At 38.6% G+C, this 17,202-nt stretch overlaps 2 protein-coding genes across 3 annotated transcripts; one reads left to right on the forward strand and one right to left on the reverse strand.

Moving 5' to 3' along the window:
- Positions 1-509: 509 nt before the first annotated feature.
- Positions 510-6,904, forward strand: LOC102310085 (bri3 binding protein). Its single transcript, XM_005916221.3, has 3 exons — positions 510-849; positions 2,072-2,174; positions 2,792-6,904. The coding sequence occupies exons 1-3, from the start codon at positions 673-675 to the stop codon at positions 3,211-3,213; spliced, it is 702 nt and encodes a 233-aa protein (XP_005916283.1). The 5' UTR covers positions 510-672; the 3' UTR covers positions 3,214-6,904.
- Positions 6,905-6,986: 82 nt separating this feature from the next.
- wdr31 (WD repeat domain 31) lies at positions 6,987-16,708 on the reverse strand. Of its 2 annotated transcripts, XM_014331498.2 has the most exons (11): positions 16,382-16,708; positions 15,741-15,812; positions 15,448-15,580; positions 15,110-15,184; positions 14,851-14,995; positions 13,108-13,208; positions 12,859-12,926; positions 11,624-11,765; positions 11,025-11,187; positions 10,690-10,903; positions 6,987-10,560 (listed from the first exon to the last, which is right to left on the reverse strand). In XM_014331498.2, exons 2-10 carry the CDS (start codon positions 15,785-15,787, stop codon positions 10,707-10,709), a joined length of 1,071 nt encoding a protein of 356 aa, XP_014186984.1. In that variant the 5' UTR covers positions 15,788-15,812; positions 16,382-16,708; the 3' UTR covers positions 6,987-10,560; positions 10,690-10,706. The 2 variants fall into 2 exon arrangements, with proteins under 2 accessions (XP_014186984.1, XP_005916287.1); XM_005916225.3 differs by having other exon boundaries at positions 6,987-10,903.
- Positions 16,709-17,202: the final 494 nt, after the last annotated feature.

Genomic DNA, 17,202 nt, shown 5'->3' on the forward strand with positions numbered 1-17,202 from the left:
ACATACAAATTATAGTACATTTACGTTGGGGAAGGGATGATAGAAATAAGGTGTACGATGGAGATGGGGAATATATCCACCAGAGGGCAGCAGGTTGCCTCAGATGAGTCTAACCTGTTTTAAATTCACGTGAAGGCAATGCTGCTTCTCATGAAAACGGAAAACACAATACCCAGCCGTAAGAGACTAAAAGGGATTAAAATGCATTCAGTAGTATATCACTGAATAGTTATAGTGTTTCTATATAGAATCTTTTGTATATTTAGATATATAGAAAGTAGATTGTAGATTTAATGCAATTATTTGCAAATAAATCTAGAAAAGCACTAATTCCCACTAAAAACGATTTCTTTATTCTTTTAGTGGACTGTAGTTCATATATTTGTTCTCTATCTGAGAAAATAAAGCCGTGTTAAAGGGTGTTAAATGTATTAATCAACTCTGCAGGTAATCTTTTACTAAAGTCTCCCAAATGGCAAGTCGGTAAAGGCGAAGATCGAGAATTTTACAAAGCGTCCGTGAAAGCGCCACAAGTTATTTCCACCGTCACGGCCAGCGTCGGTCATCGCCCGGCAAGGTGTCGCTTTCGGCAGCTAATTACCCGTTTTATTCCTCGTTTAAGTGAAAAATTTTGATACACATTTACTTTTGACACCCTCGGCACTTGGGGCCATGGAAAGAATCAGGTTTTTCGTGTTTTTCTTGGTGCTTTCCGCGTCTTTGCTGGGCAAAGCCGAAGCGGGCAGGAGCAGGACCAGCAACCAGAACAGCTTCCGACGGGCAGCTAACGGCATCTATCAGACTCTGAGCAGCGTCTTCGGAGAGGACAACATTAGAGGGTTATACAAGGTCAGTTAGGCCCATATCATGCTAAGTCGGCGGCTGGCTTTGTTCATGAGCCTCATCGTAGCTGCCATTACGGTTTGTGGTCCAAGCATGGCGAACAGGAAAAGGCCTGGTTAATAATTCCACGGATGCCATTTTGGGGGGAAGCCTTTATCGCCCCCTTTTCTGTTTAAGTCGGTAGAAAAAGCCTGGGTATAAAATCGTAGTAAAAACAAAAACGTGCTTCGTGTTCTTGCATTCTTATTTGTGTGTGAAGCCAAATCAAGCCACAAATGAGAGAATCTAAATTTAAATAAAATAAGTATAGCTTCATTGATTCACAACATAACCGCCTTTATGTTTCTTTATGTATTAGAAATCTGCTCTTATTAAGGAACTAGTGGGGCCTGCTCAAGTGATCTCATTGGCCCTGCGGCATTTCCTGCATTTTGAAATGTGATGTTATTTCCTGCATTAAGCCGCCAAAGCGTAATTAAGTCAGATATGTTGAGTTGAGTAGTTTTTCCTGTAGACTTAACAGTGTAACATGGCGCTTCATGTGTGCATCTGCTTACCTGATGAACATGCAAATAATGAGTGCCTGATTTAAAGTTACGGCGTAAGATAGTGATGTGTGGATGTTAAACCACTGTCTCTGATACTTACATCAGCCTTTGTGACTACTTAAATACAGCTGTAAATGCTTCATTGCATCTGTGACTTTTCCAGCAATGTTTATGTGTGCTGTGAAAAAGAGCTACTAAAGCGGGCAGCCAAAGGGTTCTTATGAAAACACTGCTTTCACGGTGTAATAAAAGCACCTGCTGCTGTAATGATAATCCTGTATGGCCACTGTTATATCAACACATTAGCTACCTGTCCATTTGAGAGTGAAAAATAGTCGGTTGCCTGGAGAGTTGGTAAACAGGGGTTTGATTTATAGCTGCAGAGACCATGGTGTTGGGTCACTGCCAGATCAAAAGTTGTAACACACCCATAACTGCCCTTCCTGGTTTTAATGCAGTTCTTTGCATACTTTGCATAGAGTCCCTATGAGCACAACATCATTCATAATATAGGTTATGGACTGAAAAGCCACCAAAGCATTGCTTTATTTAATAGTTGGGAAATGCACATTGTAGTCTGACCAACCGACTGCCATAATTCATAGGAGACGATGATGCACTCAGTACATGGACGTTATTTTTCACCCTGCTTTTGCTATTGGTTGTTTATTTTCTCATAGTTTTTCTCCAAAGCAACGGAGAGGTTTGTCCATGGAGTGGACTCTTTCCTGGACACCATCTGGAAGATCTGGTCGGATCTGCTGGATGTGATGGGCATTGACTGTAAGTCTACAAATTGCTGCTTAGGACATGTCTGTTAGGAATGTCCGAATGATGAAGGCAGGTAAAAAAAATTAAAAATGCCAAGACATACAGTCCCATGAAAAAATATTTGTCCCCTTCCAGATCCCTTAGTTTATTGCATACTTGCCACACTTGCATGTTTCAGGTCATCAAACTAAATTTAATATTAGACAATATTAATATCAACCAGAGTAACTAAAAAATGCAGTCCTTTAAATTATTTAATTTTATTTATTAAGAGGAAAAAGCTATCCAAACCCGCCTGGCCCTGTGTGTAAAAGTAATTGTGCCTAAATATTGCCAGATGTGTTGAGTGAAGAAATCACTTGAATAGAAACTGGCTGGCTAAGTGAAATTTGCTAAAGGAGCTCAAAAGGCAACACATCATCATGATCTAAAGAAACTCAATTACAGATGAGAAACAAAGTTGCTGATGAAGCATGTGAGTGTGACAAAAATCATAAATACTTTTCAACAGCACTGTATGTTTAAAATTCATCTTCCTAGATCGCATCTGAAATTATACATGCTTCTGGAAACAGTTAACAATTTTAACTTCCTCTCGTGTCTCTCCCTTTCTCCCTGTACACATGTAGCTTCAAACCTCAGCCATTACTTCAGCCTCACATCTCTCACCAGCTCCCCAGCACGTGCCCTGCTCCTAGTCGCCGCTGTGTTCTTGGCCTACTGGTTCCTGTCTATGTTCCTGGGGGGTTTCTTTTACCTGCTGCACGCTGTGTTTGGACGCTTCTTCTGGCTAGCCCGCGTCACTCTCTTAGCCCTATCCTGCCTCTACATCCTGCAGAAGTTTGAGGGTGACCCTGAGCGCACAGTGCTCCCATTGTGCTTCATCATGGCTGTGTACTTCATGACAGGCCCTGTGGGAGCATACTGGCGCCGTGGCGGTGGGGCGGGTTCACTGGAAGAGAAAATCGACCACCTGGACACTCAGATCAGGCTGCTCAATATCAGGCTGAGTCGTGTAATAGACACCATTGAACGCACCGGAGACCAGTAGGCACATTTTAGGTTGAAGCAAAGATGAGTTTGGGGGGTGGGTCCAGGGAAAAAACTGATGTATTTGATAAGAGAATACTGTCTCCTACACACATCTACAGCAACAAAACTACTGGGTATTTACAACTCTATTGTCAGTTGGGGACAAAAGTACAAATGAAAACAGTATTTTAATGGCTTGAATTGATTTGGGTAACAAGAGAAACTGTTGAATTGGAGTTTGCACAAAACCAAACAACTTTTTTTTTTTTTTTTTTTTTTTTTTTTTTTTTTTTTGATGTTTTGGAAGGTTTTTTTACATCGCTGAGGAAGTTGTCGGGAGATGTCTGAGGTTTTCTAAATGCTAGCCTACTTCTACACCTCAGCTACTTTTACGAAACTCCTCTATTTTAAATTTTTAAGGTTTGCTTAGGCACTGTCAATGCTTGTGCTTGATTAATAAGCATATTTTACACATATTTACTTAATTTGATCCTTGTAAATGACCTGGGGGTTAAGTCTCAGTTCTTGTACACAAAAACATTTTTCCCCTTTTTTTTTTTTTTTTTAGCTACTGCTATAGGAGGGGGTAGGGTGTGTGGTACCGGGGGGCATTGTTGTTTCTAATATGTATATTCCAGCTGTTGGAAAGTTGTCCATAGCAAGATTTATTTATTCAATTTTTCCATCCAAAGTGTTGAAATGTAGATCTAGTTTGTTGAATCACCACCTCATAGTGACAAAAGCTTGACATCAGGACCTCTTTTTCTTGAATATGTGTGTAGATGCAGTTCAGTGACCTACTTGAATATGTGTGCGTGTTTGTGTGCATGTGTGAGGGGCAACCTTGTGAAATGGAAAAACGCTGTATAAAAAGTCAACACCAGACAGGCAGCAATATCTCAGGGACTCACCCAACACATGTTGAACTCAAATGAGATATCAAGTATGCTAAAATCATGTATTGGTCTCTTCACAATTCAGATGCGACTTCTCATTTGTTTCCAGCATCTTACAATACTTTCTGTTGAAATGCTGGAGTTTAAATCTAGCCTTTTATTCTTTATTTAAATGCCAGCATGGGGTTATTTTGGTTATCTGAACTGTAGCTAATCGTCCTAAATATGTAATCTGTCTCAACACAGACGCATCTGTTATGGTAAGAATTTTTAATCAATTGTAATAGGATCTGACCTGAACTTGCAGATTAAAAAGGTTTTAGTGACTTTAATACTGCTGGGAAAAAATTGTATTGGATATTACTTAACCCTGCTTTTGAAACTAATATGAAAGTGATTATTTCTCCTATGAGTATTTTAATGGTAGTTTAAAACCAGCCTGCCTGATTCATGCACTAAAATGTTGTGTTTAAAAAGTAATGCTTTGGGTACATTGTTAGTCTACATCACCATAGCTCTCACTAATTGGTTTGATATATTCTTTTTCTTTTAATTGTATATTTCTGAAGGTGGTTTTCTCTCACAATCTCATTTGTTACCATGGATTGGTGTAAGAGAATGTCCCCTGCACTGCTTGTCTATGTTTATAGCATGTCTTCCTTAATAATGTCCCAACATCCTTTACTCTAAATTAAAGTTATTAAATCTGAACTCCGTAATCACAGTTTGTTATAACAAATGACCCTAATGCTGTGCAGATCTTTCTTTTGGAGGTGGTGGTGGTGCTGATGGTTGGATGAGTTCATACATCAAACATCATGATTGTGTTAATCATTTTGATTAACAACTACCAGTATATGTAGTGGGCTGTAATTTTGTTTCTTTCAATAGTGTGGGTGCTATGACATGCATTGTAAATGAAAGGTGTTGTATCAACCGGTCAGGGTTGCAGTGGCCTTCTGGCTTCAGAGTATACAGAGTGTATCAAAGAGAATCATCTGATTTAAAAGTGTTTTAATTCCGTAGGTGTTCACAGGTAACATGTTGAGCACTTGTGAACATTGTAGGTTTTCTATGTAAAACTTTAAATTCAGCCATACATTTTAAAATTTACTGCTGTCTCCTGTATGTATATCTTTAAAGAATATAGCCGTTAGAATTGGATGGTTCTTTTTTTAAACACCCTATATAGTGGACTTTATCATACAATTTGTATTTGCTTATATACTATTGGGAGAAGCTCCACCCACCAACTACTTTTATTTTGAGGTCTGTTACTGTACTTTTAAGGGTCGTTTTTGGGGGGTTTTTTCTTCAAACCGATACACTAATAACTCTGTACCTTGAAACCATGATTTCTTTGTAGGTAGGTTGTTATACCATGAAAATCTCATCTTGTGTAATTTTATGCCAAGTATAGAAAAATGAACTTGTTAACTGATTCCCAGCGCTGTGTGATAATTCCCATGGAGTTTAGGTTGTCATTAAACTCCATCTCAGAATTAAGCCTGATGATGGCAAACTTCAATAACTATATAAACTCTTAGTGTCTCCTTATTTTGCCCAGAGTGCCATCAGCCAGCCCAGGTCACCCATATATCCCGTGTAACCGGAGATTTTCCTGCATGCTTAACTTTTATGCCTATAATGTTGCATTGCATTACAGTATATTCATGTTATTGACTGCCTAGGCAGAGCCCTTAAGTATGTGTGATGGGGTTGAAATAGCCAGAAGTTAATTACTTTTGGAATTGTGTTATAAGTGTTGTTCTTCTGCACTGATGATTAAACTGTGTATGCTGTTTGCTATCATTACAATCCTGAGCCGGACAGACTCTCTCCCATCATTCCATTATCACTGTGTCGCTGACATGGAGTCAAATTTTAAAGTACTTAAAACAAAATTATCATTTTATGAGCTGTAAATGAACAGTCTGGCCAGTGACCTTTGTTTAACTACTGGCAGCATGTGAGGTGAATAAAGGTATAGTGTGTGATATTGATGTATGTTGATGGGTTTTAGTATATGATGGTATTATATTGAATTCGGAAAAGGCCATGCGGTTGGTTTAGAGCGAATTCAGGATTTTGGTGGTTATTTATCAGACTTTAAATTCTAGACACTGAAAACTGTTTAAAAACAGATACAACTTGAAACAGTTTCTCTTTAAAGTACCCAGAAGTTCTTACACTGCTGTCTAACATCTTGAAAACACTCACAAACCAGCTCCAAGAGGGAGGTGTTACCATTCCTTTTAGATATTATGGAAGCAATTGTTCATGTTTTAAGTTGCTGGCAGCTGTATGTCTCTTCATTTAGCATGTAGATGTCAAAAGATGCCAGTAGATCCTTATCGGCATAGAATATATGCTGCATTCAAAATCTATTTATTCCATGTTAACAACATCATCTGAATGACATGTACTTCTTTCTTTTTAATGTACTGTATCTTGTGTATTTCTCTGTTTTCCACATAGCCTGCTTTTATATTGTGCTGTGCCAATAATGTTTTCTTTTATTTTTACTTCACTTACTTTCTTTTGTTATTTGTAACTGCTGATTTTAGAGTAGATGCAGATGGCTTTTCTTTTTCACATCACCACTTAATGTTTTTAGGCCTTTTTCTTTCTTTGTTTGTTTTTAATGAGTATTTTTGTACTCAGTTGTTGTTTGAAGAGCCAAACTATTCTGCCTGCTGTTACTTTCTGTTTGGATGTTTGTGTTTATGAAAACCTGTCAGTGGGGATGCAGTTCTTTTTGTGCCAGAGTGAAAATGAGGTCCAGATTTAAATAAACACCAGATTATGACTGAATGTCTTCCACTTTATGATTCATTAATAATTTTAAGATCTAAAGTTTGTTTGTGCATGTGTGTGTGAGAGAGAGAGAGAAGGAGAAACACATTGCTTCATGCTCAGTTTCATAATACACAATAAAAGTAAATGGCTATTTGGTTTGCAATTCTTCACCTAAACAATTGCTTCAATATTGTAGTATAGCTAGTAATTACTGGAAGTGTTCTTTCAATTATATTTCTAACACTAGGTGGTGCTAAAAGGTTTTATTTGGTTGCTAAAAGGCCGTGATTGTTTGGGAATAGGTGCTCCCATTCAGCCAGATTGGGAATTAAATGATCACTTTTGGCAGCAGTTATCCCAGCAAAAATACACGATACTGTAAAAAGCTGTATATTACACTCAATACTCTTATTGTAAGAAAGTGCTCAGCCTATAGTTCAACCTATAGTTCCAGTATGACCATCACAAATGGAAAGAGCATTACTGAAACAGTGAAGTAAGGATTGGAAACAGTGGGAAAACAGTGATCTCAAAACAGGCTTTCGTGGTAAAGCAAAACAAATAACCTTCAGAAAATTGCCAGTGCCTGATGAGAGAAAAATGAAGTTGTACTTGGCAGCTTTCCTGTGTAAACTTTATTGTCATCATCATTTATTTATTTATATAGCATTTTAAAAACACACCTGGTAGACCAAAGTGCTGTACAACTTTACCAACAGGAGTGTTTTGTTTTGTAGATTTGCACCTCTCAAATTCATGGTATTACTACAAATAGTTTCATATAACCGTGTTATTAACCTGATGAATTTAAAGCAGTCCTACGCAAGGTGGTGGATAAAATATAAGGCTGTGACCTAGATAAAAAGTCATCAGACACAAAGAGCAATAAAGCTTTACCACTATGACATGAAATGCTTTTATTGCTGTATTATACGATATCAAACACACAGAATGAACTGAGTCATCTGGCAGCTTGACAAATATCCAAACAAAACTAAATCTCACCTTCTCTACCACTGGTTTTCTTCCCCAAGGGTAGATAGAATAACTGCTGTGGGGACTTCTTAGCACCTTTTGACAGAACAATCCATCACCGAAACTCATTAGTTTCCTTGCAATCTTTAGTTGCTACCTATCATCTATCTGGAACAAGCCCATTTTCAGCAAAGACTACACCAATATTCACTCCCCCGACACTTTATTATATACGCTATGGTGGTACTGGGTCACTTTTGACTTCATAAGGGCCCTAATACCGAATGACATGGATTCAGTGAATTGCTGGAAACTTTCCTTAGAGATTTTGATCCATATTAACATGATAGCAGCTGCTACAGATTTGTTGGCTGCACATCCACGACATCTCCTGTTTCACCACATCCCAAAGGTGCTCTATTAGATTGAGATTTTGTGATTGTAGAGGCTGCTTGAGTACCATGTCATGTTCAAGAAAGCAATTGTGATTTATTTGAGTTTTGTGACATGGTGCAGGACGTCGTCAGCTACAATACTCAGGTAGGCTTTGGTATTTAAACAACGCTCAGTTGGGACTGAGGAACCTAAAGCATGTCAAGAAAATATAGACACCATTATACCACCATAAGAGGATACAAGGCAAGATGGATCCATGCTTACATGTTGTTTACACCAAATTTTGAGACTAAAATTTGAACACTACGCAGAAATCAAGACTCATCAGACCAAGCAACATTTTTCTGATCTTCTATTATCTACTTTTGGTGAGTTCATGTGAACTGTAGCTTCTGGTTCCTGTTCTTAGCTGACAGCAGCGGCACCTGGTGTGGTCTTTGCTCTAGCCCATCTACTTCAATGTTTGACAGAGCGTGCGTTCAGAGATGCTCTTCTGTAAATCTCGGTTGTAACAAATTGTTATTTGAGTTACTGTTGCCTTCCTATCAGCTCAGATCGTTCTCTCTATTCTCCTCTGACATCAGCAAGGCATTTTCACCCAGAGAGCTCCCACTTGCTGGATATTTTCAATTTTTAGATAGCCATAGTGATGGCTGTGTGGGAAAATCCCAGCAGATCAACAGTTTTTGAAACACTCAGACCAGCCTAACTGGCAAAGTTGAACAAATGTACCTAATAAAGTGACTCTGAGCATATTCCACAGATGAGCATCCATATGTTGTATCTGAACTCATCTCGCAGCACATAAAATATAAGTTAGTCATTGTGGTTCTCATCCCTGACCAAAACATTTTTGTTTGATTAAATTGGAAGCTGAAGCAACAACTGTCCTTGTGACAGATGGCCATCTAGGTCTGTAAAACAAAAAAGGTGAATGCTGTTGTATTTAAACTGTTTAAACCTACACTGTAAATACAATAATAGTTTGTTTCATATCTCCAAAACAAGTTCAGTTATTTATGAAAAGGGTTGCTAAACTGCAGCGTGTACTTCAGCATCTGCAACACTTAAATTCTTCATCAGCCTTGATTAAATAAGATCTAAAGTAACTGCTGGAAAGTTTTATGTGGACAGCCTGCACAGCATTTCAACTTTAGTTTTGCAATATTTCGTATTTTCCGTGTTTACTGAGTCAACGTTTTATTAAAAAAGTGGAATTACTCTGGTATTTTGCATAGTACTTTTAAAAATTACAATTAACACTACAAAAAACATTCAACTATCAGCTGCTTTTCACAAAAATATCAGGATCTCTATCTTTTTTTAAAAAGAAAAAAGTCTTTGTCCATTTACGTTTACATGGCAACCAGATGTGTTACAGTTTGGTGTTGTACTGACCTGATCTTTAAACCCCAACAGGTTGACGTTAAAATACAAACTAATAAATATTATCAGCATACAAACAAGCTCTTTTGCTGACATCACATTTGCTGACAAACAAAAAAAACAAAGAAAAAAAGAAACATCAGGAAACAAAAAACGATTGCTTATTCTGGGCTTCAAATTCTCCTTCATGGCTCATGATGTATAAAAACTGACCAAACAGCAGGTTCACTCCTCCTCTTTTCACCGTGCATTAGTTTGTATTTAATTGAGTGCTTAAGTTCTTGTACTGTTAATTATGAGACATCCACTCAATCTGATCCTTTGTAATCTGGGCAGTTCAGTTTGTCAAAAATAATCCACTAGTCCAGTTGTTCAGTTGTTAAGATTAATTAGCACCACCTAGTGCCAGAACTGTCAGTGGTAGAAAACGGTGACCAAACTGCAATCATCTCACCAACAAAAGCAAAACAACATCTGCACCAAACTATAGCAGCTCATAAAATTTTGTAAATATTACTTTGGGCTAAATAGACAACATCAGCCAGACAAAGTAAGTCAATGTATACAGAGCCTAGACCAACAATACAACAGCGAGAGGCTGTCTAGTAGTTTTTGGCAATTTAGTTAACTGTGCAAGAACTTGAACCACTCAATGTAAACTACAATCACCTATTGGAATGGCTGTTTACCCTCATGGTACATATTTCTAAATAAAGTGGCAGTTTATATATAAAAAAAAAAACAGGTAAATCCTGCCCTCCATCATGTTACTCTGGTGGTGACTGTAGGTATGATTTCTTGTTTTTAGTCCCCATGAAGAGTATCTATGATGGACATCCATGGTGGGCCAGTATTGGACAAAAGTTGCATCTTCCATACGTCATTATTGTCGCCTCTTTTCACTGCATGGCAATCTAATAAATCAAAAATGTTTATAGAAATAAAGTCTGTAAAAAATAAATAAATAAAATAAAATGACTTGATTTCCATAGCCAGCGATGCGTTCTCGCTGAGTCTCTGGCTGTTCACATTATAATTCACACCTGGCACTCCTTGGGTGTCAAAAACGTGCCACAACTTTAACATCCAGACCCCCTGCACCACCTGCACCAGAACTCTGAGCCTGCTGTGGTCCCTGGTCCACCTGGATATGATGAACGCCATTGTTAAAGCTGGCACACAACAGATTGCTGGAATCACTCGGTGCCAACGAAACCAGTGGACCGGCACCTTCCAGAGACAGCGTCCCTAAACAAACTAAACAGAGGACAGGAGAGACAAGGTTGCAGCAAAGCCAGCACAGAGATAAAAAAGGCAGAGTGGTTTTTCATTATTTATTTTGTGTTGAAATGGTTTCATCAGTGAGTAGAGGTGTTACCTGCTGTATGTTGATCCCAGATTTTGACAGAGCTGTCATGGGAGGATGTTCCCACTCGAGCTGTGCCACCAGGATGCATGGGGAGAAACACACTGCAGGCTGTGGTTTGGAGGTGGCCTCTGTACTCCACAACTTTGCAGCCAGGCTGACGCAGGTCCCAGAGCTAGTAACCCACAGACACAAGTCCACCCATCACAAATCTCAGTGTTTTATGTTCCAAAAGCATCGGCAAAATCAGTGGAGTGTTTGAGATACTGTGAAAAAAATAATCTGATCCATTTTTCATGAGGGCAAAACCTCAACCTATACTACTTTGTATTATACTCACTCTAAATCTCTATATTAAATTGGAAGTTGGAAGTGAAGCCCACAAGAAAATCAGTCAAAGACAACAAACACACAAAACAAATTGTGCTGCATCAGTTCATCATTTTAAACTGGCAGAGCAAAAGAAATTGTTCATTCCAATTAGTGTGTCTTTCACACCAACGTAATACAACCCAGACAATAAATAACCTAATGACAGCCTCAATCTACCCAATATCTGTGCATTTAGAGCTTTACAGACAACAACAAACACATATCTCCAGAGGTCTTACTGTGGCTTCACACCCCTGTCCTCCAAAGCCATTGCTACTGGACACCAAGTAGTTTCCATTTGGAGAGACATCACAGTGGGTCTGGATGTACTGCTTAGCTGGAAAAGTATTGGTCACCTGCCATACACGGCTGTCCCACACCCTGTATACATAAGCAAACCATTACTAAAGAAGGACATTTAACACACGTGTAAGAAAATGCTGTGTTTACACATGAGAGTGCATGTCCTTAGGGTCTTCTACTTTTCAGGGTGAATTTTCCAAATAAATCGCAACACATGCTGATTATCCCCAGAACACATCCTAAGTCTCTAAATGTCTTAACTGCATCAAATGCTTAGGGTTCAACATGATCAAGGGGTCATGGATGTGTTATCTAAGTGTTAGGCTCTGTAATCACTCTACTCTCCCAGGATCTTGAACAGTAAAAACTCCAAAAATGTTGGCTTTGGTTTAAAACATTTTCTAAATCCCTTGATTATACATTATATATGACTCACATTTATAGCCTTACTAAAAAAAACAAAAAAAAAAACAAGCAGTAATGCTTTGTGTGAGTTTAGGTTCAATGCCGAGGCTTAATACTGTCTCTGGTGCTCTAATTGGCTGCTGCAGCTACGTTTTGGCTGACTTTATGTGGACAACAGCAGTAAGTCCTTCAGCATTAAATAACAGGATAACAAGGGTTGCATAAGTTCATGTTAAGGTTTGTGTTACTGTCTGATTTGCTGTCTTGGTGTACTCACAATATTATCTTTTTTCTTCTATGGCATTTCAAAGGCAGAAAGCGTGTTAGCTCCCAAAGACACGAGGTATTTTTGAATTTCAGCAATAATTTAGAGATGGGGTCAGGTCACGGACAGGAAAAGTGCTACAAAGTAAAAACTAGGTGAACGGTTTAATTTCCCAATCCAAATTTTACCACCAAATGGGACTTGAACTCACCTTTGACTGATTGAACAGTCAGACATGATACTGACTTAGCAGAGAAAATAGGGAAGGCATAACTGAATCTATTTTCTGTGCCACATAATTCAATAATAAAAGCTGTAGATTGACATCAAGTATATCTTTTTCAGTGTTACCGAATGAGAAACATCCCACTCCTGCTATTAATTACACATAAAAAATCTGCACTCATTTGAGATTTAAACAAATCATCATATTTTACAGCACACAAAATTAATTTCCACTGAATTTCAATAATAATACAGCAAAAGAAAATCCTTCTGTGCCTTATAGTCTTATCCTCGGAGGTCTGGACAATAGAGGAGCTGGCTGGAACCCAGCATACATGAGTCACCTGGAAAGAGACACAGGAAAGTGGAAAAATCTACACCCTGCGGACAAAGGATCTAAAAGTCTGATTAAGTAGCTTGGTGATCTAATTATTTCTCTCATGTGCTCAGGTGTTTATCTAAAGCAGCCCAGTATGCTTAGTACGCAGATGTGAACACATAAAAATATAATACTGTTACTCTTACCAGGTTTCTAGATATGTTGTGTCTCTGTTCACATTTTGCAGATTCTATATCCCACAGGCACATCCAGTTGTCACGAGAGCCAGTGCACAGCTTTCTTCCATCTACCGACCATAAAAGAAACACTTATATTTGGTGCAGATCGTTAACCTGAAATAGATGTTGGTGTGCAGCCAGAAGTGAAAATAACAACTCTTACTTCCAATAAAATGAGAAAATCCGACATTCCAGGTAGTGTTAACTTTCCTACTAATTAAGGCAAATTATTCAGTCAAGTTGAGAATAGCCATTTATCATACCACAGGACATGCAGAAGAAATACTTCAACTATTATAGCTGCTATATGAATATGGGTTCACTTCAGGGATATTTCATCTTTCAGTATGATTTGGTTTGCTAAGAAGTCACATTTCACACAACACACGCATGAAAGTTGTGGTCAAAGGTTTACATGGAAATGACTGTCATGGTAATTTTGGTCTTTTAATTATTCCAGGTTGAATCATTGTACAGCATACATGTTTAATGATTTTTATAAAACAAGCATTGGGTGCACAAGTTTGAACTTATTTTGGATTTTCTCTAATGCACACAGAGTCAAAGATACGAATACACCCCCACTAACATTTAGTTAAATGTCCCTTGGAAAGTGCACTTTGACCAGACACTTTTGGCAGCCATCAACAAGCTTCTGGCTGGATATTTGACCACTCGTCTCGGCAGAAATGGTAAAGTTCTTTGAAACTGGTTGATTTCCTGGCACAGACTCAGCTTTTAAGCGTAGTCCATAAATTTTCAATAGGGTTAAGTTCGTGAGGGCCATTCCAGAAGCTTAATGAGCCGTTCCCAAATAACAGCAGGATCATCAGATCAACAATTATACATAAGTTACTAAGATGTATTACAACTTTGCCATCGTCTAGAAGAAGACCCAGACTTTCAGCCTAAGATGAGAGGAATTTGGTTAGGATGTTTTGGAACACAATTTGGGTATCTCCAAATTCAAATTGCACCCAATTCTTTTTTAAAGTTAATAAAGATGTATATCGTACAATCACTCGACCCTGGAAAAACAGTTCATCAACAGATCATTAAAAGCCCAAACTTATCATGATATTGACGCCATGACTGTAAGTTTGACCAGACCTTTACAGATGAAATGTGCTTATTTTTGTTTATACATTTATAGTAAAAGTGTTCAAAAAGTGAACAACAGAAAAGACCAAAAACAATACTAAAACTGATAAAAATGTATCCAAAACTAAACATTTTCAAACAATAAAAACTCAACTGAAATGAGCTAATTCATTCTGCAAGTTACCTCTAATTGAACTGAACTGGAAACAAAAACTAGAGCTAATTAGGTTTTATTTTGTTTTTGTTTGTTTTGTTGTTGTTTTGTTTTTGTTTGTTTTCTTTTGGGGGGGGGGTTGCCTTTGTTTTTGTTTTAATTACACCAATTCTGCTTTTTATTTCATGCTTGTGAAATGTCTTCTGAGGTACCTTTGTTTTTCTTGAATTGATTGTCTGCAACTGCAAAAAAAATGCTTGGGGATAAATAAGAAGCTATCTGTACAAAGATATGACAGAATACACTTACTAATTGTGTTTTATCATGCACTTTAACATACTAGAAATCAGAGACTGGTACATTTACCTTAAGCAATATAACCTTTAAGACAACACTTAAAACATTTACTCACGTCTGAGGAGATTCATTGTGTGTGAGTGCCTGTGTGTATGTACCAGGACTGATAGCTAGTCCATTGACCACCAACTCATGCCCACAGAATTCCTGAATAGGTTCGTCTCCCTGGTTGAGGTCCCACATCAGTACAGTTTTGTCCCGTGAGGCACTAAAGATCCATGTACTACCTGGATAACAAATCACCTGGTAGAGGACAGAATTCACAGGAGATAAGAGGAGACTGGGGAACGTGAAATGTGTCACACGTTTAAGGCGTCATTCCTTTATCAGTTTGTGCGCACACGGTATTGATGTTACCTTGGTAACCTCTCGGTTGTGGCCCTGGAAAGACTGACACATCCGGCCTTGTTTCCAGTCATACACCACCACAGCCTACAGAGGTAGAGATGCTAATCACACCATGTTTAAGTGTAGTTTTCACAAAATCTATACCCTTAATTCATGGGTTTCTAATATAACCTGTATCATACCTTAGATCCAATATTGTGAGTCTTTTTTGAATTGGGCATTTTACTCTGTGAGCTCTATGATTTAAAATCACTTAAAACCATGATAAAGTTCAATTTGTGGCTTGAACATTTATAATATTTAAAGAGACTTAATAATCAGTACAACAGTTCAATTTTTGGCTTTACCTGGTCACTCCCGCCAGAAACACACAGGTCTGGACTGAGAGTGGTCACTGTGTTAATGGACCCATGATGTGCAGGCTCATACTGCACCACCTGACTGTCAAAGGTATTATCTGTCTTCTCTGCCTGAGATGCCCTGTACACACACACACACACACACACACACACACACACACACACACACACATAAAAATACACACATACATAAAATTGCAAAAACTTTAATATGTAATAATATATATAATACAGACACACATACGCACACACAGAGAGAGAAGGCCTAGCACAAGTCTCACCTGTAGAGCTCAGACCTCTTGCGGAACTTGCTCTGTAGTTTGCCCATGTCTGCCTAGGAACCTGCAGTCACACTGACACACACAGAGAAATGCCATCAAACTGAAAAATCACGCTTCATAACAACTAAACGCACATGTTGTGGTAGTAACGATGAGGGATAACTACTCGGACTTCACTACAACCCTACAGTTCACTTAGTGATCGTCTATCCCAGAGCAGTGCTTAATGCAATAGCTACATTAGGCACACACTTTCTGTGCTTCTCTTGCAGCTAAAAGAACAACAACTAACTACTTTGGCTGTTTTTAGTGAGTTAGAAGCCTTGTGTGACATTTTGGTGGAAATCATTCAGCAAACAGAATACAAACAGTACTTTCTCACACACGCACAGCTACGCCCCACCCTCGTTATCCCGGTGTACTCCACTCCACAAACAAGCGACAGGAAGGAGAGGGCTCAAATCCTATTACAGCGGCATCATTACTGTCACAAGGTATTAGTCACTGGAAAACACCTGCTAAGAACTTTGCTGGCGATCATTATGCAACGGTACTCGGTGGATTTTAACCGTAGTTAATAAAGCTGAAAAATGGATGATGACTCGCGCACACTTGTAGTGCACAGAAGCAGGGTTTCTTACCTGTCACTGGCAGGTGTCGTCGCTGGGTGATGCAGAGGCTGAGGAGCTAGCTTGCTAGCATGCTAACTAATCTTTATCTGTCATTCTAAGAAAGATCAATGCGTTAGTGGCAGTAGAACATAGACGGGCACGCGTTAAAGCTTGGAAAAGTTGTTATTTTAACAAAAGAGAACCGTTTCCGACACACTGCCATGACAGACCGCTGTCCTAACTGCGTGGGAAAGTGCACAAAAGTGTCTTTTTAACTACAAAACACCCATCCCTCCCTCCGTAGCGACCAGGGAGCGACGCTTTCTCGTAACCAGGCGAGGACGAGGTCACGTGAGAAACAGAAGGAAGTAACCGGAAACCTACAAAAATAAAAGCCTGTTCACTGTTTGTTTGTTTCTATAACTGGACAAACGTGAACACAAATGAACACAAAAAACACAATTTTTTAGGAATGTTTGTTTTTTCAGGAGTAATCCAGGTGAATGTACTGGCTTTTGGGTACATTTCACCACAGGGTAGCTTACTAAAATCCTCTTTGCTCACTGCAGTGTATCCATTGCCCAAGCTCATCATGTGCACCAAAAAATGCAAAACACTGCCTAGAGGGAACATTTTCTTTTCCAAAACCAGGACTTAAACTACAGTGGTATAGACCTATGGTGGACCCTAATAATTTTATTTTCACATTAAAGCAAAAGCAAAGATGGCTTTTTTCTTATTCTTTTCCCCATATATCCCCAGAGGCATTGGTTGAATTGCAAATCCTAAATGAAGATATTATAAAGTGTATATAACATACACTTAACTAGCGACAGCATACGACTCCTCTC

Source organism: Haplochromis burtoni, unplaced genomic scaffold, assembly GCF_018398535.1.
Source record: "Haplochromis burtoni strain Fernald_Lab_line unplaced genomic scaffold, NCSU_Asbu1 Contig_18, whole genome shotgun sequence".
In the NCBI taxonomy this organism is placed as follows: Eukaryota; Metazoa; Chordata; class Actinopteri; order Cichliformes; family Cichlidae; genus Haplochromis; species Haplochromis burtoni.